Source organism: Epinephelus fuscoguttatus, linkage group LG6, assembly GCF_011397635.1.
Source record: "Epinephelus fuscoguttatus linkage group LG6, E.fuscoguttatus.final_Chr_v1".
Classification (NCBI taxonomy): Eukaryota; Metazoa; Chordata; class Actinopteri; order Perciformes; family Serranidae; genus Epinephelus; species Epinephelus fuscoguttatus.
The window spans coordinates 42,331,709-42,358,162 of record NC_064757.1 but is presented as its reverse complement, the minus strand read 5'-3'; the positions used below and the strand labels follow the sequence as shown (position 1 = coordinate 42,358,162).

At 40.7% G+C, this 26,454-nt stretch overlaps 1 protein-coding gene across 1 annotated transcript in view; it reads left to right on the top strand.

Annotated features, from left to right (window-relative positions):
* The window catches only part of fras1 (Fraser extracellular matrix complex subunit 1), a 402,098-nt gene that overhangs the window by 289,828 nt on the left and 85,816 nt on the right, over positions 1–26,454 (top strand). The window contains exons 29-30 of the mRNA XM_049578302.1: positions 18,332–18,491; positions 18,878–19,056. Coding sequence (XP_049434259.1) covers positions 18,332–18,491; positions 18,878–19,056 — 339 coding nt within the window. The remainder of the gene's footprint in view (positions 1–18,331; positions 18,492–18,877; positions 19,057–26,454) is intronic.

Genomic DNA, 26,454 nt, shown 5'->3' with positions numbered 1-26,454 from the left:
ATGAAGTTCTTTCCTGGATGTTTCACAGCCGAGCCAAATTAGTTTGTTGCAGCTCAAAGCTCCAGCATCTCTTCACCAACTCTAGTTTCCAGACTGTAACTCAGACAGGAAGACAAAGAAAGAGCAATTGATTTTGTTTTCCCTAACAGATCATCGTGGGGGTTGAGCCAGAGTGCAGAAGTTCACAGAGGATGTGTCAGAAAGTGAGACAATAAGTTCACTGCTGACAAATCCACACAAAAATCACTTCTGCTGTGACAGTTGCATCAAATGCAACACTGCACCACACTATACTGTATATCTGAAGTACTTTGTGTTGTGTGCATGCTGCTGTAATCTATTACTATACATTCATTACATTCTGCACTTTTACCGTAATTTTCAAGTATTTTTAGGGACAGCATAATCAGAATTTCTTTTGCCTTTTTAATCCATTTTAGAGTTCATTAAGTGGAAACATAATCTGAGCTGCCCTCTGGCAGCAGAAACACATTTATGTGCGGAAGAGAAAATACTTATTCAGTTCTAATTGTTTTAAGTCCAATAAATGTCGAGCCTTTTGCAGGTTTGATTTATTAAAATTAGCTCAAGGAGTTATTTCTGTATCTTTCCACCACAAGCTCAATAGTTTGGATGTTTAATGATTACACTTACAAGATGGAAACGGTCAGATTCAAGGTAACTGCATGTGTCTCAATTGTAAAGCAGACTTTAAAAAGTGTAAAACGGGATTTATACTTGTTTGTCAGCTCTATGCAGAGCCTACGCCATAGCTTATTTTATCTGTGTGGTGGTGTGTCTGTGTCACTCTGCAGTAATGCCTCCAAAACACTAGTTGGCATCAGGGTTTCTGTGAAGTGCTGTAAAGTTTATTTGTATCAAAACACACATTAAACACACATTAAACATGGCATAATAGCAGCAATTACACGAATCAGCTTCACTATAACTCGCAGCATTCACAGACAAACACTTGTCTTTATCTGGACAAATTTTCCCCACAAATACAACATGCTAATATTTTTAGCACAAGTCTATGGCCTTTTACATTGTACAAATTAGCCTAGCAGCTAGCAGACTTTCCCTCTTCTCTTTTGAAGCCAGTGACAACAGCAACATTTAACAAAGGTAACTTTGCAAAATTCGGCTCCATTACAGCTCACAAGGTTCACTGACAAAACAGCTGTCTTATACTAAACATGTTTTCCAAACAAATATAACATGCTAACGTTATTAGCACAAGATTTAAAATGCTATTTTGTGGAGGCTTTATTGACTTCACAATTTATTGTTTCTTTTTTTTTTTTTTTAAATATATTTTTATTGCTTTTTGATTCCAGAGTAAACACACATCAAGCAATTAGCATAGAAAAAATATTTCTGAAATATACATAGCACCTCAAACCCCCCTCCCTCCCTCTCAAAACAAACACTCAGCACATCACATGAACAACTCAGCCAAGGTTATCATCTAAAGCAGATATAGAAAATAATAATAAAAAATATAATAATAAAATAAAACACAGGATTTCAACTTTACATGTACACAGCAATAGAGGACAAATATTTTGACCACCGCTAGCTGTCTCTCAGGTATTCTAGGACAGGGCTCCAAATTCTGTTGAATATTTGAACCTTGTTCTTGCTAGAGAACCGCAACCTTTCTAAGTGTAGAACATTCATCAGCTCTCTTATCCACATAACATACGTTGGTACACTGTCAGATTTCCACAAAAGTAAAATAAGTTTCCTTGCTACTATCATACCATACGCTATAGCCTGAGATTCATACTTGTCTACTGTAAGTAATACATTCGTGGCACCTAAAACAGCAGCTAGTGGGTTGGGTTCCCAGGTCTTCTCAAAGGCTTTAGAAAAACATTCAAAAATACTCTTCCAATAAGTAAACAGTTTCCGACATGACCAAAGGGAATGTGTCAATGACCCATCTGTCTCATTGCATCTGTTACAGAGGGGGGACACATCAGGGAAGATCTTATGTAACTTGTCTTTGGAGTAGTACAATCGATGTAATGTTTTGAATTGTATCAAATTGTGTCTGGAGTTGATTGAACATTTGTGCACGCTTCCAAGGCATTCCTCCCAGGTCTCCTCACTTATCTCCTCCCCCAGTTCGGTCTCCCAATTTTGCTTACACACAGTTGTATTAACATCAACATAATCTTCAATAGCTTGATAGAAGTAAGAGACTGCCCCTTTTTTACCTGGTTCCACTTTACTGATACTTTCGAGAAAACTGTCATAGCAGATATTCTCAAAGTTAGGTATATTTGTCCTTACAAAATCACGAATTTGCAGATACCTGAAATGGTTAGAGTTTGGGATACCATACACATTCTGTAGTTGCTTGAATGACATAAAGTGCCCATCAAGATATAAGGCACTGATATCTTTAATGCCCTTAAGTTTCCAGTCTGCAAAAACTCTATCACTTAAGCCAGGAAGAAAAGCATGATTTTTGCATATGGGACTATCGATGTACATATTTGGAGTTTTTGTGTGTAGCTTAATTTGTTTCCATATTTTAAGAGTATTTTTAACAACAAAACTGTTATTATAAAGTAATTGGTTTATTTTGGTAGGGCTGTTAAGAAGGGCGAGAAGAGAAGTTTTATTACAGAGTGTCCGCTCCAACGACAGCCAGGCTGGACATTTACTTGAATCACTGGGGGGGCCCTTTTTCCACCATGTTATAAAGTTCAAATGAGCTGCCCAATAGTATGCTTTAAAGTGTGGCAGACTAAAGCCACCTTTAGCTTTTGGTTTAATTAAATGTTTTTTGGCGATACGAACAGCTTTATAACCCCACAGAAAGGGTACAATAATAGAGTCTAGCTGTTTAAAATAAGAGAGTGGAATAAAAGAGGGAATTGCTTGGAAAAGATAAAGAAACCGAGGAAGGACAACCATTTTAATAGCGTTGATTTTACCTGCCATGGAGATATAAAGGGTTTTCCAAAATTCTATTTTTTGCTTCAGTTGGTCGAGTTTTTTCTGCCAGTTGATTTTTAGGAGGTCTTCTGCTTTTTTCGTTACTATAATCCCCAAATATGTGAAACTACTGTAGGCTTTTTAAAAGGGAGTTTTGCAAGAACTGTTTACTAATATTTGTGGAGATGGGCATCAATTCGCTTTTTTCCCAATTAATTGTAAATCCTGAGAACGAGCTAAAATGGTTAATTAGCGAGAGCAATGGGGGAATTGATGTCTCTGGGCTTGATAGATATAAGAGAATATCATCTGCATAGAGAGAAAGATGTTGTGGTAACCCCTGAAGGTTTATGGGGCATATTTCAGGGTTCTGTCTGACGCTAACTGCTAATGGTTCCACCATAACTGCAAACAGGAATGGGGAGAGAGGGCACCCCTGTCTAGTCCCCCGGTGTATCTCTATCGGATGTGAGGTGTTTTGGTTGGTAATGACAGATGCAACTGGACGCAAGTAAATCACATCTATCCATTTTCTGAACAGGGGTCCAAAACCAAATTCCTCCAACGCGCACGACATATATTGCCACTCGACCTGATCAAAAGCCCGCTGGGCGTCTAGCGAGATAATAGCTGCTTCCGAAGTGTGGTTTGCATATATGATGTTGAACAGACGACGTAGATTAAAATAAATGTGTCTCCCTGGCATAAATCCCGTTTGGTCTGGGTGTATAATAGTGCAAATAAACGCTTTGAGTCTGTTAGCTAGAATCTTTCCAATTATCTTAGTTTCTATTGGCAACAGCGAAATGGGGCGATATGATGAAACCTCCGTAGCATCGCGATCAGGTTTTAGGATCAATGTAATGTTAAGCTTTATACAGAGATGGGGGAAGTTCTGAGGCTTCACTTGAATGGTTGAACATACGCAACAACAGTGGCGAAATTTTAGCATCATACATCTTAAAAAATTCAATGCCGAAGCCATCAGGGCCGGAGGCCTTGTTGTTTGGAAAGGAGGAGATAGCACTACTTATCTCTTTTAAAGTAATATCCTCATCCATTGCTCTAACAGCTTCCTCGGAGAGTTTTGGCATATCCAATTTAGTGAAAAAGTTTTTGATGATGTTCACATCCACTTTGCCTTGTGTTTGATACACATCTGCATAAAAGTCTGCAAAGCACTTGTTGATTTTTTGGGGGTCAGTCAGAGTGGTGCCATTTCTAGATTTAATACTATAAATAGCCCTTGCCGCCTGCGCCTGTCTTAACTGTCTAGCCAATAACCTGTGCGGTTTGTCTCCCAATTCGAAATATTGTTGCCTGACCCGCATGAGCAACTTCTCAACATTTTTTGAGATTATGGAATTGTATTCGTATTTGAGGGAGATGATTTTATTAAGTGTAGTAGTAGTTTGACTGTTTTTATATTCAGTTTCTAAGGAAGTCAGTTCTTCTTCTATTCTTTCTAATCTTAACCTGGCACGTTTCCTTTCGGCAGCCTCGTATGAAATTATTTGCCCTCTGAGGACCGCCTTCATGGATTCCCAAAGTACAGAGTCATTTACATCACCCTTATCATTGTTATTTAAAAATGTTGAGATTTGCTCAGAGATGAAGCAGACAGAAATCTGGGTTATTGAGCAGAGAGGCATTCAGACGCCAAGAATAATCTCCCCTATCCAAGCCGAATTTGAGATCCAATGAAACTGGAGCATGGTCTGATATAAGGATATTGTGGTAAGTACAAGCAGTAACAGTTGATATCAACCCTGCATCTATCAAAAAATAATCTATCCGGGAGTAGCTTTTATGTACAGGGGAGAAAAATGAGAGGTCTCTTCCAGTTGGATGGAGTAACCTCCAGATGTCCACTAGGTTATAGGATTGGACAAGAGTATTTAATGTGGTGCTGCTCTTTGATGAATTTAGTTGGCTTGGTGATTTATCTAGTTTTGAGTCCATAAGACAATTATGATCTCCTCCAATGATCACATTGGAGCCCGGCATGTTTGGGATTATATTAAACAGTTTTTTAAAGAAAATAGGGTCGTCAAAATTCGGACCGTATATGTTGACCAGTGTCACTGGTTTCAAATTAAGGGTGCCACATACAACTAAATATCTTCCATTTTGATCAGAGATGGTCTGTGTATGCACGAATGGGACATTTTTCCGAATAAGTATGGCCACCCCCCTCGCCTTAGTACTAAAGTTCGATTGAAATATTTGTGAAGCCCATGCAGGTTGAAGTTGTTTTACTGCTGATTTTTTAATATGGGTCTCTTGTAGGAAATATATGTCTCCACATAATGACTTTAGGTGTGTAAACACCTTTCCCCTTTTAACCGGACTATTCATTCCTCTCACGTTCCAACTGATAAGTCTGATTTCTCCATTGCTGTGCAATCCTGCCTTAACCGCCATATGTAAACCCTGCTGCCTCAAGTAAATGTGTCTCCGTGAGCGATGTGAACTGGGAACAAGAACATGTACTGAGACCCACTCACAGAACGAACAGATAAACTCAACTCCCCTCTCAACATAAATACATTTTACCCACACCCACCTCTTAACGTTAGCTACAATAAACATTGTATAAGCTTACGTTCTCTCTCTAAACAGGGGAACCACCACACGTATACAATTGTGTATTAAGAAAAATAAAAAAGTAAATAAAAATGTCCTCACCGTTAAGATGAAGTCCCATTTGCAAAGAGCTATATAGAAAATATGCATTCATATCAAATAGTTCGAAAATGTTCTACACATCATGTCCAAATTCAACAAGCGTCAGACCAGCTCTGATGAAAGTTTATATCAGGCAACTGTAACAGCCACTCATCTTGTCCAAATTTATTGTTTCTTATCTGTGAAATAAAAGTAAATAAAAACTTTGTTCCCACTGAGGGAAATGGTTACAGAGACAGACAGGAGGTCTGCGACACTGCAACTTGTAGTTACATTTCTGGAGAGGTGCACCTGAGGCTACGCCCTAGGTCCGGCGTCGATTCAGTGCAGAATGAATCATGCTTTAGTCGTGTGGAAGTTGTAAGAAGTGGATAGTATTGGATTTTAAAAGATATTCCTATTGTTTTTACTTTGCTGCACAGTTGAGTGACATTATTTGTTCTCTGAATCGCTGTGTAAACATTTCTGACATCCACTTTATTCCTCTAAACTCCTATAATTGCCTCAACTTTAGCATTAATCACACTGATTGTACTTGACGTGTCCACACAGTGTGCTCTGTTGACTGCATCCCTGCAAACAGTTTGCTGGAGGCGCAGGCTCATCCCCGCATATTTAAGCACCGTAACAGAAAGAGCAGGTCAGGCCTTTGAAATGGCAGCCGTTACCCCTCCTCTGTCATCGCTCCTGGTGAGGTTTTTATGACAAGGACGCAATTATCTGGCAACAAGCACCGGTCACCGTGACGGAGAGGAGGGGAGGGGGTGTGTTTGGCATGAGACAGACTTGGCAGCTCACTAAGTTGCCACATGAGCACACACACAAACACACACACAGAGTTGGAGAAAGAGAGCAGTACCTGCTTCCAATATTAAAGATGTCTAGACAGACAAGCATGAGAGACATGAATATGTGTCTGTGTCTGTGTCTGTGTGTCTGTCCTTCAGTCTTTGTGGGGACCAGTGTTAGACCACAACAGTATAGGGACATTTTGGAAAGTGAGGACGTTTAGTCATGTCCTCAATTCTTCAAGATGCTGCGTGTGGGTTAAAACCAACATTAATGTGTTGTGCTCAGTGATGGTCTTCACAAGTATAGGAATACATTTGAGTGAGTGTGTGTGAGTATGTGTGCTGTGCAGGCATCAGTCTTTTATGTGTTCCTCTCACCGCTGTATCAGTGTCCCACTGCGGAGGATCACACACACCTGTGATCCACACACACACACACACACACACACACACACACACACACACACACACACACACACACACACACAAAACTGGCACACTGATTTACATACGCACATGTATACACTGAGGGAAACTTTTCTAAGTTTTCCAAGAGTGAATTTATTTCTATGTGACGTCGTACATGATTGAATTAAGACCCATTAACTGAATGAAAATATAGATCTTGTTTCCACCAAGCAGACCGATTCAGTTTTGTTCTGTTGTGAAAAGTTGTGGATGGTACCAACAGAAACGTTCTCATTTTTCGTCAGCCTTCTTTTGACGTACCTAGCACATAGATCCAGCGCTAAAAGATGTAGCTAGAAACACTCCTGTCTGTTGATTGGGCAATAGAGAACCATCACTGCTCAGGGCTGAGTTGTGGCTGGTTTTGAAGCTTATGTAATGATTGTTCATACAGCAGCAAGTTTTACATACATTAGTAAACTATAACTTGAGAATGAAAGGATTTTTGCTGCCTTTTCATCTCTACTACTTAACAGTAAGCAGCTATAGACTGAGACAAAAATAATTTAATTTGCTGGGCCGACTGACGGCAACTTTTAAGGTGGAGTGTTTTTTGCATGTTTCTCAATATGTGAGTTGAAGACATGAATCTATCAACACACCTTAAATTTCAATATGGCAACTCTGACCTGCTATTTTGAATATCCAATCGAAAGAGTCTCTCACTGCACCATTTTTATTTTGTTCTGAAAATGTCGGCGTGCAGTCTCGTTCTGTGGACGATAAACGAGCTGCAGACATTCCTCTGTGTCACCGGTGAAGAGGAAATATAGTGAGAGCTGGACGGAGCAGTGAGTGACAACAACCCCGCCCACATTTAAGAGAGCCGTCAGTGGTGCGAATGCTAAGTGGATCTAGGGTCTAGTTTTTTGTTCGTAGGGTTTTTTCTGCTCTCAAGTATTATACCAAAAGTTTGTATTGACATTCAAACTTTTTGATGGTGTTTATTATGTTCTGATTTCCCATAAGTATTGCCAGTAACACGTTCCACACATTTCCTTGATTTTTTTTTTTAAATATGCAGAAGCTTTTAGGTTTTTAAGGTTTCTGAGCAAGTCTTATGGAAATATTTAAGCACTCAATACAATGACACAGCAAGATTTATAATTTGTATTGTTTTAGTTCTGTTTATACACAAGCTCAGACAAGGTTCCCTGAATGCATCTTAATGCTGCTTAATAAGAACTTAAATAAAAAGGCATAAATATTAATCTTAAGCATTTAAATGAATAGTCCTCAGAATATACTGAAAAAAAATAACTAATAAACTCATTGTTTTCTGTTCTTACTGTAGATTCAATGAAGAATTCAATTTATAATTTCTTTTTATCAGAGCTTCACTGAAAACCTTTTCCAACCTAAGAAAAGACATAACATCTCTAAGCTACAGGGAAATAGATGGAGCCTTAGGAGATTTCCATTGAAGTAAAATACACCATTGCCTTGCCGAAAGAGAGGTAAAAGCTAATAAGGTGAGTTTGACTGTGAAGATTAAATATTTAAGAATCAACAGAGACCCCGAATATCACTATAAAGGGGCTAATCTTCCAACAGTCATTTCCAGAACTGTTGTCAGGATCGTAAAATAAAATTTGTGTCTCAGTTTTGAGTCTCATGTCATATATTACTCCAAAAATGCATTTTCCTGCTTTGCATGTCGAATCAGAACTTCACTTGAGTCAACTTTGGCTTAAATTTCATATCATTGAAAGCAAAACATCCCACCTCATTGTGAGCCAGTCGTACTTTTGTCCTGGCGGCAGAGAAACTTTTCAGTGATGTATTTTCTGCTCACACAGTCACTACAGTTTGGATTTGGAGGGCAGCTCTGTTTGTCTGGCTGCATACAGATTGTGTGCTTCAGGCTCAACTCCTCTGCTTTTTCCCCCTCTGTAAATCAATAACATCCCACCCGCGCACACACACACACACACACACACACACACACACACACACACACACACACACACACCAGTATCCATTTACTGTAAAATGTCCTGATGCTGCATTCTGTCGTGCATTAGACGGAGAAGGATGGACAGCGTGATGGAAAGCTGGGAGAATGTCCTTGATTTATGTCGGAGGCTTTTGGATGAGTTCCAGCAGCGTCCTCACTTCCTCTTTGTTGCCTCCCACTTGATCTACACAGGTAGATCACCATAGAATAGCGATCAGTAAGGAAATATAGGGAGAGGAGGATCAATTACTGCAGTGATACTGTCTTCTCCCAGTACGACAGATGAAGAAGAAGAACGGCCTCTTTTCATTGGTGTGATACTGTGCAGTTAAAAGAAGATTAAGTCTGAAATAACACCAGTATTCTTCTGGTATTGGATCATTTAAAACATTCAAAAGTTACAAATGAAATCCAAAAGTGCGTCTAGACACCAGCAAGAGATCACATCAAGTACTGCAGAGGAAGCTTTAAGGCTTTTACACACCCGGGGTGCGACAGATAAATGACAAAACTATTTATAATGGCAGTGATGTCAGTTTGCAACAGTTGCAATGATTGTTTAACAAAAGAAGTGAATACATTCACACAGATTCCCAGTTAACGTTAGCTCAATCAACTAAATTATCTGTATCTGTAATCCAATGGGTGGGCTTTATGTCGGAAGTGGGCAGAGTTGAATCAAAAATGAGTTTGGCCTAATTGGAAGTTGTTATTTTAAAGGCATAGTGCACCCAAAAATGAGAATTCAACCATTATCTACTCACCCATATACTGAGGGAGGCCCTTGTGCATGAGGCCAGCGAAAGCACGTGAACATACATGAAGGCGGTGCCCATGTCTCACGGTCTCGCACAAGGCGAGGCTAAAAACAGAGTTTAAATGACGTTTTTCCAAACAACTTTTTATGTCGGGGCTTCAGGACACTTGGATCACTACGGACGAGCAGTATGGAGATATTTTGTGGTTTCAATTATCTGTTTTTGGACGTTTGAATCTGGGGCACCGTCAGCCTCCATTAGGTGGAGTTGTGTTGCTACCTCCTCTCCCCTTGGATCTCTGCAAGTGTTGTGAGGACTTTAAAACTTAACCTGAGCCTCCCTCGGCATATGGGTGAGTAGATAATGGCTGAATTTTCATTTTTGGGTGCACTATGTCTTTAAGCCTGTGGATAAAAATGGACAATAAGACTGTCTGTCGGTTGTGGCTATCGACAGTCATCATCAAAAAGGATTCGCTTGAAAGCTCTGGGGCTGCAGGTATGTAGAGTTTGTTTGCTAGTGGAGGTACGTTTCATAGTAATGTAGAGATAGACATCCCAAAAAGAGCTTAAGAGTCCATCTCTGCAGAAACTGTCTCCGTCTCTCTCACAGACACATAAAAAAGCAAGTTTGCAGCAACAACACTAGCCGGGTATCGACTGCACTATACGATTGACTGAGTGAGGAAAAAGCACTGACCAAGGGGACCAGACTCGTAGCTCTCCTTCCACTGTGCAAGAGCCTGACGACAGCTGTCCAAACTTTCTGATATGTCAGAAATTCATCGTGACATCTGGCGGCAGGTTGGGAGCAGTTGATCAGGCCATTATTGGTTCTTGCTCCACTCTGTACACTGCAAGGAAAATGAAGACCAAATTTGGTCCTACTCTTAAATGAGTTGTGCTTCAAAAAAATTGGGTCAGAAACGAGCTCAAATGGTGCAGTGTGTGCCCCTCTTAAAGGCTTTAACAAACCAAAATGACATCTCCATTCTCTTGTGGTTCCTTTCATCTCTTGCATCACAGTGCAGCTGTGTGTGGTAAACATGAACATGCTGTGTGCGGTTTACTGATGTCACCTCACGGGATTTCTGGATATTCAAGTTCAAATTGAAGTTCGAACCTCCTGCTGCTGCGTGGAGCCGCGAGTGTGCCAAGTCGTCTGATGTAGCTCTAACACTGCAGGCATCCTGCTGAGGAAGCCACGTTTGAAAGTGTGCAAGAGTAAGCTGCAAACTTACGGATCACAAAACTGTGAGAAGTGGCAAAGAAAAGAGTTTAAAAAAAAAAAAGAAACTAAGATTGAGACAATAAAACCCCAAAATCTACTCAAAGCTCAATGAAGACTTCATGAAGCCCAACTTTCACAAAGCTCAAAAATAAAACCCTGAGTGATTACTGGCTCCTCCCGGACTTTAACAAACCGAAGCCAATGAATCCTTAGTTTTCAGAGCGTGGCTCTCTCTGTGGCACTCTTTATACTTCTAAGCCCACCATCCAGGCTGCAGCAGTGCCTGTCGAGGCCAGGCTGTGTCGGGGACAATGGGCTTCCTGAAAAGTTGGATTACTGAGCTCTAAAGCAGGAGACTAATCAGGCCCTTAATGACCCTCTGATGGATGGACTTTCTCTCTGCTGAGGCTGAGCCCCAAGCTGAGCTGGAGCGCAGCTGAATAGGAAGCAGGACCCTTGGCTTTCAATTACTGTCTCAGGGAGAACACTTTGAGCCTTTGAAAAACCTCCGGGCTCTTCTGTTCTTCTGCAGAAATGGAAGGGGTTTAGATTTTTTTTTTTTTTTTTTTTTCTGATCAGCTGTCCAGCTTTGGAAGGCTAATAGCGCGGTTTTGTGTCCATGCAGAAGAGGGAAGCTGAGTGCTTTGAGTTTAGCTCTGCTCCCGCTGAGCACTTGCCTTCATTGCTGATGAAGGATACAATAATTTGTTTTGATTTTTCTTTTTTTGAGTGACATTCCACATCCCCAAGTCTGTGATTACATTTCAGATTGCTGTGATTTGTTTCTGTTAAAGCTGGCAGCTCATGTCACGCCGCCCCTGTGTTTACTTTTGCTACATGCTCTGGTTTTAGACACCACAGCGGCACATCTCAGTGAGATTAAATCAGAGTTTGCTGCCGATAAGGATCCAATCTACATTCTGTGACTTCCACTTACTGTTTGACATGTCCATCGGCTCGTCCCGTCCACCCCTCCCCCACTGGAATTATGGGGAAAAAATGAGAGATGACAATGTCATTGTCATTACAACGGCATGACCATCCAGGCCGGCAGCTAGCCGATGTTTTATGGATGACGCCGACTCCATCTCAGCAAAGTCATTTATTTCTGTTTTTGTGAAAGGCAGCCAAAAGCTCTCCGTCCAGCATCAACTTTATTTACAGTCCATCTCAGACCTGCTGGCTCAAAGCCCTTCGAAGGTCTCTGATTATTCACTTTTCATGCATTTTTTTTCTCAAAAGTTCTGCGGCAAAGGAAAAGAATAATGTTGTTTAGGTTTCACTTTCTAAAATATATTTCAGCCAACATTAGGGTGTGAAGAAGTGTTGTTTTGCAGCGGCAGCAGCTAATGGCCCTCACTTATCCCAACCAACAACCCTTCACCTCCTGCCCATATGTAACCCTAAACTACAGATACATTAAAAAGAAGACAAGGGTAGAAAAATGGAGATATCTTAAATGAGTTTTTAAATTGGGTGCAAGTGCAATCTGTAGCATAAACTACAGTCACAAGTGGACATGGGCGATCATCAAATAATTTTTGATATTTTGGTGACCAACCAATCCTGGTGCAGCATGACATAACACAGGACGGGTTTTGAGCAGGGATAATGCATGATTAGTGGGTCTCATGGTGTATCAGCAGGTGGAGTTTAATTCTTTCATCCGGTTTAGAAACAAAAGACAATTTAATGTTTATTTAATGTCTATTATTATTGAAAGTCTGTCTGCTAGAGCTGGTTTTAATACTTTCAAGTCCTAGTAAAAAAAAAAAGTCTCAGGTCCTTGAGGACAAGTTAAAAGTCTTGGAAAAGTCTCATGCCAGGCCTCATTTTCTAAAAACAATTCCAAGTCAGGTCGCAAAGTCTTCCCAGGAATATGCAACTTGCATTTAATTACAACTCTTTCACACATGTGACTACTAACCATCGAAATGGTCTGTGGCCAGGTTGGCCTGTCTCTGTCTGACCGAAGGAACAGTGCTAATTTGACATTGTGGCCAAACTGTGGAATCATAATGTCTGGATCCATTAAATGATGCCATGGGCCCCAACGTCTGGGGCAATGAAGTGCCACAAATTTCAGTTCCTCTAATGGCCACTTGAGGCAGTCAATCCCCATAGACCCCCATGTTAAAATGCCCAACTTTACAGCAGAAATAAACATGTTTACAGCCTGGTACAAAAAATGGTTTCAGTCCCTATAGCTAATATCCCTGTTCATGACAGCCGTACAGGGGATATTTTTAATATAACTCACCCATTAACATTTCAAGACAGCTTAAAGGTACACAGGAAGTTAGTGTCCTCTGCCTCTCAGTCAGATCCACCCCTAGCTCCTCCACAGTGCCCACCTCACCCAAATATGGTCACTTCAGGCTCGACAAAGCCAAAATGCTGAACTCAAGGCTTCAAAACAGGAGTCCAAAAACCAACGGATGACATCATGGTATTTACTTGAGCCTAAAAATACTTTTTCCCGTAGACTTGCGTTGTGAAGCAGTGCATCATTTTTTGAGGTACATCACAGTACAAACAATCAGATAGCCCTTATTTAAATCATTACATCCTAAAAGTTGTAAATTCACTACTAGCTGAATCCAAAGTTTTATGAACTATTGCTGATGTGAGCAAGCCCGAGACCGAGCGGTTGGGAGGTGGGGTTAAAGGAAATGCAAGTGCGCTTGCTTTGCAGAAGATCCTTGTAATTTCATATCTGGAAGTTGACCTTTCAGTGAACCGACCCCTCCTCCAACCCCCGTCCTTTCATACATCCACGGTCTGACTCTCATTTACCCCATGAATATATTTCCTTTCAGCTCAAAGACGAGTTCAAATCAAGACTTTAGTGTTTTTTCTTTCAAGTCTCAAGTTAAGTCTTTAGGATGTCAGGTCTTAAATAAGTCAAATGAAGCAGAGCAGTCCATGTTAGTTGTCATTTTTGGGGCTCAAGTTCAAATTTAAAGCCTTGAACTTTTCCTGTTCGACAGATAGCAAGTGTTACTGTCACTATTCGAGGGAAGAAAGGGCCTCTTTTTTTCTCGCTTCAACTCCGACAATGAGTCATTGAGTTCTGTGTATGAAGTGGATTCTGATTCTTCTCCTGTTCCTCTCTGATATTTATTTAATTCACCCTCTCAGGTTTTTGACAATCCTTTTCTTGCACCTTCTTTATACTTTTTATCTCATCAATCTGAAATTACATCGAGCAAATTCATTTTCTTGCTCTCCCAGAGGTCAAAAGGCAGAGAAACTTCTACAAGCATTTCATTTTCTTTGCGCCCGTCTTTCTTTCTAATTGGGTAAAGCAAATCTCACTCTGGCAAAAAAAAAAAAAAAAAAACTCATTAGATTTGTGTTTTGTTGAGGAAAGAAAAGTAGCAAATTACCAAGTGGGGGCGCAGCTGCAGGACAAAGAGCCAGAGGTCTGGGGAAATCAGGAGTATTGGCAAACTTGTAAATCCTCTGACCTGTTTTATTTTGTAGAGTGTGCTGTTTCTGGGTCTGAGTGTCCTTGAGAGACCTTGTTGTTCATCAGGAGAGGTTGATAATCTCCAGGATGATGTGCTCCTCTGAGTTAAAAGCCTGTCATGCTGACTTATGTGTTTTCTCTGCTGCTCGTCTGCGATTCTTTGCCTGCTGCTGCAACGCTGAAATAGTGTGATTTGGATCAGCCAAGCGGCGGGCGGAAGAGCCACAGATGGTCGGCAGGTTGTTATCTGCAAACACAGACAGCCACACATGCACACACACTCACTCTCGCACACCTGTGCACACTCTTGTTATCTATTATCACCCACTGCCACAGTGTTTCTGCCACTGCACTGATTTCCTGCAGGAAACGGTCAGCTTTGTGTGTGTGTGTGTGTGTGTGTGTGTGTGTGTGTGTGTGTGTGTGTGTGTGTGTGTTAATGGCTAATATGTAGCATGCTTTCTAACTCAGTTTTGGGTTGCCAGTTTATTAAAAAACGTGTTTCAGTCCATTACAATGCAGCTATGAAGTGGAAAGCATACTGAGTACATTCACTCAAGGAATGCACTTAAGTACTTGTACTTTACTTGAGTATTTCCATTTAATGCAACTTTCCAAATCTCCTCTACTACATCTAGGAGAGAAATATTGTACATTTTACTTGACTACAATTAACAAGTTTTTTGCCCCCGATCCTCATCCGGGTCATTCGATATTGAGTATTGTATTTAGTACTAAGTTCCGAGTCCTGATCCGATACCTCCTAGATAATGCAGCTGCATAGTGCACACTTTAAGCACTTTTACGTTCATTAAATCAAAACCTTTAATGTTTTTTATTTATCATAATTTTTTACAGATAGTCTTTGTTGCTTCAGTGCAGCCTGTGTCTGAATTACTTAAATAAACTATATTCAACTAAGTGTTTATTTCCGCCTGCTGTAGATCTTTTGCTTGGATTAGACTACATCACTATATTGCTCTTATTGCCTTTTTAGTCACGGGGCTTTTGTTGCACTTACAGTGATGTGGTGAGTGTGGTTGCAGCAACATGCACCATCAACGACAGCAAAACACAAGAGACTCTCAAACTGAGCTGAAATGAAGCAAGTACTCAAAACTTTGGCAAATAACATTAAAAAACTGTCTCATACTGAGTTTTGCTGTCATGTACGGTGTGTTGTGTTTTGTAGTGAGAGGGGCTCAGGTTCTGCTCCTACACACATGGAGCACAGCAGAGTGGAGGAGAGACAGACAGCAGAGAGTTGCAGAGTTGACGACAACTGCACTCGATGTTGCTACGCGTGAAAGCAAGTAAAAACCTCGGTGTGACAGCTGACGTGAAACACAGGATTGGATTGGGCTCTATATACCTCAGTATAGCTGACCCCAATCAATTAAACAAAGCCTTGATCGGCCCCAATACCTACTGATCGGGACATCCTTACATGCAGTACTATACTGTACTACTAATTTACCTACTGGTATACAAGGTATCTTAAATTGGCTCCACATTGACAAACGTGCCAAAATCTGCAGTTCCTCAAATGGCCACTTGAGGCTGGCTCCAGATGGAAGTCAATCTCCATAGAGCCCCATGTTAAAATGCCCAATAGACATGTTTACAGCCTGGTGCAAAGAACTGTTTTAGTCTAAAACCATACAGGGGATGAATTTTTATGTAACTCACCTGCTTACATTTTTTTAAGGCTCAAAGTTGTGCATAATTAATGGTGTGGCTGCTTTGAGTGACAGGCTGTCTGCGAAGCATCACCTCAGGCTCTTCATCAGCTCAACCCCTCACGCCTCCACAGTTTCACCCTCTGTTCAAATATGGTCACTTTTGGCTCCAAAAATCCAAAATGCTGACAGCCAAAATGCCAAACTGGAGGCTTCAAAACATGTTCCACGAACCAGTTGATAACATCACGGTGGCTACATCCATTATTTTAAACAGTCTGTGATAAAAAAAAAAAGTTTAATATAATATTTTGTCAGAACGAGTTCATTTGCAAAAACAGATGAGCTGTTCTTAAAATGAATAAAACACCAGTCTGATTGATATTCCTCTGAGCGCACAGTAAAAACATGATTTATGAAAATTTAAAAACTTTGAGACGTCTTATCAAAACAAACAGTTTGACTGATATTCCCCAAACTGCACACACTAAAACATGATTGAGGAAAGTAAATGAAAGTGGAGGTATTTGCTTTTGGAAATGAACCCTTCTGATATAACTCTAAGCCACTCTGAGTAATGAATCATATTTTAAATACACTGTACTGATAATACTTTTGTGCTTCTGAGAGCATCTCTCACCGCTGTAGATCAATTAACACTTGTGGGTTTCTTACTCTCTAATAGACCATCAAGTCTACATTAATTAGTCCTATTATTTATATCTGTCTTTGGGTATATACACTCTGCAAACCTCCTGACAGTTTATTGATGGGTCTTTGTGATATATTGAGTAGGTTAAAACACTGCCAGAGCAGCAAAGGAGATTTTTACAATGTGATAATCCCAAAGTTGTTCTTAGGGTATCTTTTAGAAAGTCGTATCAAAGTTTCCTAATTTACAGTCTATTTTTGCGACTTCCTGGTGTTTTAAGACTGAAGTTACACTAATGTATTATGTCTCCCTGAGGGTACAGGGAACTTGGATTTACCACCGTCTGAGGAGTGCTGAAATTTAGGTTCAAGAACTCCCCCTTAAAGCAAGAACAATGGGAACAAAAGCAGAATCTGTGACAATGGCGACATGTTAAGTGATGGATTGTCGTAGTGGAAAAGGCCTATAATATTTCTTTCTTTCTATATGTCAGTAAAAGAGCATCCAGTGTGGAGTGATGTTCAGTTACCTGCAGGCTAATAATGACTCGGTTTCAGTGCACATCAGGAGTGTTGGAAAAGTAGGAATGTCATTGTTTTTCATTGTTTTCTTACTGTCTGGCCCAGTTGCCAGTTGCCCAGGCAATATCTGTTTCTTATAGAAACTATTTTTGACAACTAGATGACTTTAACTTCCAGATATAAAATGTGGAGCTTCTGTTTACAGCATAAATAGGAGGTTGGTTTTTATAGATGCCTAAGACGTATGTCATAGCTGTTTTTGTTGAGACAGCAGGAAGACACGATGAGTAAGAGAAGAAGAGGTCTAGTTTCTCCCTGACAGCAGGCATCTTCCCTGCTGAAATGTCCTCGGGCGACACTGAATCATCCAGCAGCCCTGAGTGCTCTCTGCAGCTCATCCTGCTCTTTGTTCTCTTGCTTTGGAGGCAGGGCGAGCAAAACGATGAGTCGCAGATCAATACGGCTTCACAAAAATAAGTCTGATTCCAAAGTTGAGCTGTCGGTTGTGAGACAGAGAGACCCCAGATTGATGCATTACTTCTGATTGGCAGAGCTGACTCCGGGCTCAGCGCTCAGGTGACACTGCGGATGATTGACAGAGCTTTGCGACGGGCTCCTGGGACTCACAATCCTGAGGTTACAACAGATGTGGAATAAAACAAGCTGCGCAGACTGTGACAAAACAAAGTAAAAGTGGCATCAGGCTGCACCTGAGGAACAAGGAGTCTGCTTTGATTTCTCTTTATACAGCCGTGCCTGCACCACAGGGATTTCACATCGGGTTTCTCAGTTTGAGTAATACTCAACATCTTGCTCAGTTTATAATGTAATCAGTTTATAATTCCTGAGTACGTTACTGCACCTATGGCTAACTTAAGATAACGTTCAGGTCATGAATGCTTTTATATTTGATCTAAATACCTTGCATCTGTCCAGGAAAAAAACGTTTGGCAAACTGAAGATGATATATTTCATTTTTCTAATTTAACTAACAAACCATCTTGTCAGAGTCTCACAGTGTTTTAGTAAAATTTGCAGACAAATAACACAATTTGATTCTGTTATGAAATGAAAGTGAACTTGAGCAGAACTTGCCGTTTATTCAAACAGAAGCCAACCACACTGTTATGAGGGTAAAAATGTATATTTGTGTGTGTTTCCAGGCTGCTGACTCACCTCATGTGCTATCTGTGCCAATGACCTGGGTAAAGGAAGGTGGCATGGTGCGACTGGATAAGAAATACCTGCAGGCAGACTACAAGGGAGTCAGCACTGATGGCATTGTCTACACCATCCTCGCCTCAGATGGAGAACCTAAATATGGTACACTCACTCACATGTACAGAAATGCCAATTCAAGAGATTCACTTCAAAACAGGCCCCGTATTTCTTCTTTATAGATCCTGAAGATTGCATACTCCCCAAGCTGCTTTATTGTGGCTGCAGTTTTGTGGACATCTCATTTAAACAGTTTCCTAAAGTTCCTCAGTGTATCAAAATAAATGTCCCAAATCTGACTGGTCAGTTCAGCTTGTGTATAAAAAGTGTTTGATCAGCTCTTCAAATTCTGTCTGCATGAGACACACACTGACAGATTGCACCTCAGTTATGGCCCAAGATCTTATAACTTATTACCCTAATCCGTAATGCTGCTGTGACGTGATCGGGAGATTTCCACCTCCACTTCACTTCGACTCTCTCTGTCTCAGGTGAGGTGGTGCTGGTGTCCATGCCAGCTGACGGCCCGGTAGAAGGCTGGCGACCCTCGCTAACCGACGACCGAGGTTTCACGCGCACAACTTCCTTCACTCAGCAGGACGTCAACGACGGCACCGTCTGGTACCGTCACTTTGGCAGCGGCCCCAACAGCGACTCCTTCCGGTTCCAGGTCAGTGCTGATTCTTATAATCTGTTTGCACCAGATGTGTTTCAGTCATCCATCTCACTGGTGTCTGATTGCTTCAGTTTAATCAGTACAGATATCTCCACCTGATTTACAAATGCACCTGTGGCACAGAGGATAGGTTTATGCCTCGAGTCTCTTTTTTTCTGACATTTACAGTGTGTAATTAATTCAGTATCAAGCTCTGAGCAAGCGTTTTAGCCCACAGCCCACAAAAACAAAGTGGAACACTGGAGAACTTTGTTAATTTCCTGTATCGTAGACGTGTAGAAGTGTTCTTTGTGAAGTACAAAGAAGAAGCACAACAGCAACAAGCACCAACCATCTAAAATGAAATGTGGGTCTGCAGAACTTCAACAGAGTGTGTTACGCTGTGTTCACGCTACGAGCGACACAGCAACAGACTACAAGTCATTTTCATGGAAGCCAGTGACGTGATGCTATAAAACGTGGCTGCATGACAGCGTGGCGGGCTACAAATCAAAGTTGAGCTGGTCCCATTTTTCTCATCACTTCAGTGTTGCAGTGAAGGATCAACCAATCATCTGTTTTCAGGGTTCCTGTGGTTCCCTAAAAGGTCTTAAGAGGTACTGAGTTCATTAGTCTAAATATAAGGCCTGAATTGGTATTAAAATGTCTTAAATTAGTCTTTAGTGTTTTAAAAAAGCTGCGACATTGATGGGAAGTAGGATCCTATGAATCTTTTTTTTTCCTGTCATTGTTATATCTCAAAATAATTGGTACATTTTTTAAAATACTTTACCGAAGGTATCTCATGGGAATAGAACCAACAACACTTAAATTATTTTTCTAGCCAGGATGCTAGCTTGCTGTCACTGCACCCTGGACAACATGGGGTAGTGCAAACTCCACAAAAATGTATATTTGACCAAAATCGCAGCATGGCTGAAACTGGTTAAAGGCAGTGTGTACGAGGCTTGGTGTATTTTATGCAAAACATTTTTCAACTCCTGCACGATCGGAACAAAAAGGACAAAATCACCAAGAAAACTAACCTACAAAAGGCAGTTATTTCCCATTTTTTCCTCCCTCTTGTCTCACCACCCAACGAAGAAGTCATATTTTATGTTACAATAAACATTTGGGCAAAGTGTTCCCTTACCCAAAGTAATTGATTACATTTCATGTTTTTTTTCTTCTTCCATTGATTCTTATTATTTTAAAATTGGTCTGAAATTATATTTAGCTGTAAAAAAAAAAAAAAAAAAAAAAAAGTCTTAGAGACTCTTAAAGCTACTCTTACCTTTCTTGCATTTCACACAGCACTTAGAAAAAATCTGAACATCCACAACTCCCGCCTCCCACCAAAGACCTTCATTACATCTATGACGTAGGCGTTGGCATGGTAATGTTAGATACACAGAAGAGGAGAGTGAGTGTAATGTTACAAACGCAAGTCAGTGATGACTGATGAGTTTTAGAGTAAGGTTACAGTGCTAACGTTAGATAGTAGCATTAACGTTACTAGTAAGTGGAAACGCACAAGGAAGATAACGTTAATGTTTCAGAGGCTACGCTACAGTAGGCTAACGTTAGCCATTAGCAACTGGATGCTGTGTTGTAATATAACGTTATATGTTGTATTAGAAGCAAACTAAACGTAACGTTACCTGTCCTGCACCGTCAAACGCAACCCTGGAGTTTTGAAACGTATCCGGGGTCAGTGATGACTGATTAGTTTTAAAATATAACGTAAACGCTAACGTTAGATAGTACTGGTGACTGGCAACAAACAAGGGGGCTCAGGAAACGCAAGGCTACAGTAGGCTAACCGTTAGCAACTGGACACTGTGTTGTCACAGTTACGCGAGCGATTACGTCAGTCGGAGGCCTCCACGTGGGGAAGACAGACAGGACGCTCAGCCAAGCATTGCATTCGGTCCAAATGCAATAAGTGTTGCTTCAAATCCAACTTGCCTTAAGCTGTAGGAACCCGGGTTTTGTTTGTAGCATGGTACTGTGTTACTTAGCTGAGATAGCTGATGCTATACTTGTTGTCTGTGCATTGCAGCGCACACAGGGATGCAGTGGAGCGGTGACATGTGATGATGAAATGGGGCTCAGACATTGAAAACTTACTTTTTTTGTTGTTGTTTTTAACAAACTTTAGAGAACATTTAGTTGCAAGTAGCAGACACAAAGTTACTTAGCGATAATGTGGCTGGCCTGAGCTGTCCATGCTGTAGGTTTTGTCGCTCATGTGTAACCATAGCATTAAAATTTGCTCATTTGATTGCATTATCTTAATCATAATGTAGTTACATGGTAAAAAGCTGAAATACCATTTGTATTTGTTTGATATTAAACTCAAAAGTAATCATATGCCAAAAATGGTATGAGTTCACCCACAGTAGACTGCTACATAAAATAATTTAAAAATACACAAACACGTGACAAGCTTGTTTTTTTTCCTCCCACTGAGTGTGAAGGACTACTGCTGTACACATAAATAATTTCAGCAAACTGATAAAAGGAAATAAAAAGGCTGCGAGATGAGGAAACCTCAGGGGGCCGATAAGAGCGTCCCACCCTGATAGAAAAAGAGGAGGAGATGGTGACAGAGACGCATGTCGTCTTCTTCCGTGTTTTTTCTTTCCTGGAGTGGTCTTTGAAGTTCACACTCTTACTTGTGTTCCCGTGTTCCCTTGTGTTTACCTCCTCTCTCCCTTCCTAATATGTCTCCCACTGGTTTGATTTATTTCTCCCCCCCTCCTCTTCCTCTCATATATCCCTGTCTCTGTCTTTCACCTCTATCTGCCTCTACTGTTTCTTCTATGATGTTTCTTATAACCCAGATATTGAAGCTATAAAACTGTGCGGTTTATAGGAATCTGTAAAAAATGTTCTTTGTTTTTTGATATACAAGTTACAGTCTGCTCACCACTTAGCAGTTGTTTTAATCACCAGCCACTCAACAGTTTTCTGTGTGTTAATGCAGACAACATTTTGTATCTGTGACTTATTTCCCTCCTAATTCTTCTTTAATGCGGATTTCTTCTCCTTCAGTTCAGATGTTTGCACCAAACTTCTTGTGTGACTCATCGACTCTCAAAATCGACCTGTAGCGACTTATCTTGATTAGCGTTAATGACCCCAAATTACTCGCAAATTGTTTTTCCCGATCCAAGACAATCCCAGTAAAAGCGATGCAGCATTCATCACACCAAAGTTAGAGCGCTTTCATGCCAGTCTCTGTTTCACTTCGACTCCATTAGAAAAACAAAAGAGGCAGCCAAGAGCTTGTAGCTACATCTAATCATCTCTCTCCCTCCGTCCAGCCCCGCACATTTTGGCTCCATCCATCAGGGCAAATGCGTTTCAATTACACAGTGCTGGATTCAAATTAAATTCTCAAGTGTCTCGTTATTTTGACGGGAAGTGGAAAAGCAGAGGCGGCAAGGAAAAAGCGAAACCCGCCACAAACTGAAGCGCCGGAAGCATTTTGTGCTGTTTGTCAGAGGTGGCGATTAAACTTGACGGTTTGTCAGGGTGGTATTAGTGTCCTCCTCTAGTTTTTATCGAAGTGTGTGGCGCCTTGTTAGAACTGATTGATTTGAAATTTATTCTGCTTCTGCAACGTGGGGCTCCACAGCTGAAGGAAGTAGTCTGCACAGCACTCTACACGCATTTTCTCATGCATCAACGTGTCATTTTGCAAATGAAAGCCATGTTCAAATCAGAGAGATGGTGATTTAGTGCATCTGAAAATTTGCCTGGAGTGAAAATGTGTCTTTTCAAAGTTTTTATTTTTTGCTCACGCTTTATTTTTGTCCTGTGGCTCAAGGAATATTTTACTGAACCTGTGCAACAAAAAACAGACATTTGTACCCTGGTAATTAAAAGGATTAAGAGGTTATTACTGCATTTGTATAGTAAGCTATGGTGCACCCTAGTCTCTGATTCACATCTAGACAGGGACTTTTATTTGCTTTTGCTCCCTATCTCTCTCCCCCTTCATTTCCTGTCATGCTTTTATTATCAGCTCTGTAATAAAGGAAAAGAAATGGCCACAAACACCCGTTTTGAATCTTATCAGAATTCAGTGGCCGTCATCTGTGGATTTTAGCCTCAAAGATATGGATAAGAGGGCGCTCCATACCTGCAGTTAGGTTTAAAGGCCATTATTAGTCTGTTAAATGGCCATTTGCATAACCAGTGTTGTGAAACCATCGCAGTTTATCCACAAAAACTACGTGGTTAGGATTAGGAAAAGATATCATGGTACAAACACTGGTCACCTGACTTTCTCCTTTGCTACTGTCATAATTATTATAGTCACAAGTAGGGGTGGGGATATAGGGACTATACCTGATGTATCGCATCTTGTTCCATGTTGGATGTATGAAATAACTACACAGCAATCATCAAGTATAAATTGTCACTTCATTGTTTGTTAGCCACCGGCATGAGACTCGCTTCAGCATTTTGGTTCTCTCGCTCTCTCCCTCTCACAGACACAAAAAGAAGAAGAAAAAAAGAGACTCACAAACATGATACGTCACACACACTTCCCCACCCACCCAGACCACCCTCGCCTGGGCTAAAGTGCAAGCAGGTTGTATCTGCAGGGCTCCAGACTGAAGTCACATTTTGCTACCATGGAGCACCAGTGCAGCCTGCAGACCCCACATTTATGGGTGCTTTAAACTTGCTGCTAACTGCTAACAGCTATTTGTTGACCAGAACCTTTAAGTTCAAAACATCAACACAGCCAGGTACTTCAGAATAAAAGCACAACTAGTTCTGCTTTGATTTATTTCATTATTCTTGTCTTACTTTATTATAACCGCACTTTGTTGAACTTTATTACAACATTAACTACTGTATTTAACTTTAATTTAACTGCTATATTTCGCAGTTTAGTATTTTAATGGTCCACAGTAGTTGAGAGGAGATTTAAAAATACCATGATATACATCGTGTACTGCCCCGGCAACAAGAGGTTGCAGCCTAACAATGAACATGAGCAGCCACTCCATGGTCTCATAATGGCCCTCTTGACCTAATAGTAGATGTGGCAGGCCCCTTCTAACTCATATCTGTGATGCTTGAAACCACTGATAACAGCCGAACCAGCCCCCGATAGGCCCCAAAAGTACATAAGAGGAAAATGATGAAAAGAAGAAAGCTCGCAATTAAAAGTTACAGAGGGGTCCTGGTAGCTTATTGGGTAGAGCTGGTACCAGTAAGGCTGAGTCCTTACTGCAGCAGCACAGGTTTGAGTCCAACCCAGGCTTTTTGCACCATGTTTTCCTCCTTCTCTCTCCTCTGCTTCTCCATTCTTCATAAAATATTACACTTGGCATCATAACCTAAGGCTGGTTAGATCCTGTTGAGGTGGGGAAATTGATTTTCTCTTATTTTTTCCATTGTTAGTAAGGCAGGAGTATGACCTAACCTTACATTTGTCTTTATTTTTATAGTACGATTTGCTCATAGATGTGTCACCCAAAAATCTATATTTTAAATTTTAAAAAAAAATACCTGGTTGTACAAAAATGTGCCTCTAAAGCTGCTTCAATATATTTTAAGAGTGCAGAGGAACTGACAGATGCAGAGCTAGAGAATATCCCTCAAAGTTCTTATTGTTCATGTTGACAAAGAGTTACCATTAATAAGTTAGGACGCCTGCAACTGATTATTTTCATTATTGATTAATTAACTGATTCTTTCTTGGTCAATTAAATGTCAGAAAATGGTGAAAAATGTCCATCAGTGTTCCGGAAAGTCCAAAATGACATCCTCAAATGTCTTGTTTTGTCCACAACATAAAGAGATTCAGTTAACTGTCATACAAGAGTGAAGAAAACAAAAAATATTCACACTTAAGAAGCTGGAATGAGACATTTTTCTTCTTAAAACATATTTAAACCGATTAATAGATTATCAAAATGACTGGCGATCAATATAATAGCTAACAACAAATCAATTCGTCGTTGCAGCTCCACAGTGACTGATTGTGTAGGCCCTACCCTGGTTTTTAAATTCAATACAGCCATGGCCCTGACAGAGTACAGACAATGTACACAGGCGAAACACACAAGAGGAAACAGTTTGAGAAAGCAAAACTGATTTGACCTGATGTCAGTAAACTACACACAGCAGCCTCGTGCACTGGCTCTACAGAGTCTTATACCCAAACTGAAGATGTGATTGCTGTGCGACAGCGACGTACAGTTTAATTTTGGAGTGGAGGTGGGACACAGGTGTGTTTTTACATAACTTCTTGCCTCATGCAGGTTTAATAGAAGACGTAATAGAGTGTTTTTCAAATCATGTAACAGTATATGTCATTTATGTTGAATGGAATCAATTAGATAATCAATAACTTAGTGGTGCAACACCAGCTTCAGTGAACCCGTCTGACTCAGCACTGGCTCTCATGGTAACACATTACTTGTGATTGGTGGCGCTGACTCCAGGCTTCATGCTGATGTTACATTACTTCTGACTGACAGAGCTGACTGCAACTTCTTGAACTTTCTTCCCCCTCAAATGCCACTGATGTGACAGGAACAAGCCACAGCAGCAGAATAAGTAAGTGGTGACAAAAATTGGCTTTTAGAAGGAACAACTGAGGCTGCTGCTTTGCTCATGTATATCAGGGGACAAAACAAGTTCAGGCTACGTGCTGTGGTGAGCGCAGGCGAGAGAAATAGAGCACTAGTAACACAGTTTGATATAAAAGTTGAATCTGTTTACTTTTAGTAGCGTGGGCGGAGAGGAGCAGAGCCAGAAGTGTAGTTTCACTCCAGTCAGGAAGGCAGAGATATTAAACTGATCCAACACCTTCTCCACCACTTATCAGCAATTCAGTTAACATAATCTTAAATTTAAATTCAAATCATCAGCTGCATTATAAGCAAGCAAAAGTACAGAGATCAGAGGTCATAGCCTCGCCACAGTGCCGGAGAGTGATACTGTTGGAGAGAAGAAGAAGAGCAGGGGAAAAGTAGTGTGATGTTGCCAAGTTCCACAAAACGTTTTTCAGAGCAGAGTGTGACCTGGGCACGGACACCACTGTTCATTTCCTGTTACCCACCAACAGTCAACATGGATTTACTATAACCATGACCATGAGCGTTCTTTAATCTTAACCAAGGATTTTCTCTTTCAGCCACGACCATGCTCACTCCCTAGCCTTTGACAGCACCATAAAAATCTTAAAAATCAGTGGTTTTACTTCTCACCTTGCTGCTGTGATGTAGAAATATACTCCAGGGTGTGTCATGACGCAGTGACATCACCGTTGGGTGTGGTTACACCAGAGGTCAGAGGTGAAGCAGCTGTGAAAAAGTGTTTTCCAGTCTCTCCAACTTCTTTAACCATCTCTCTCTTTTTAACTCTAACCGATCCCATATC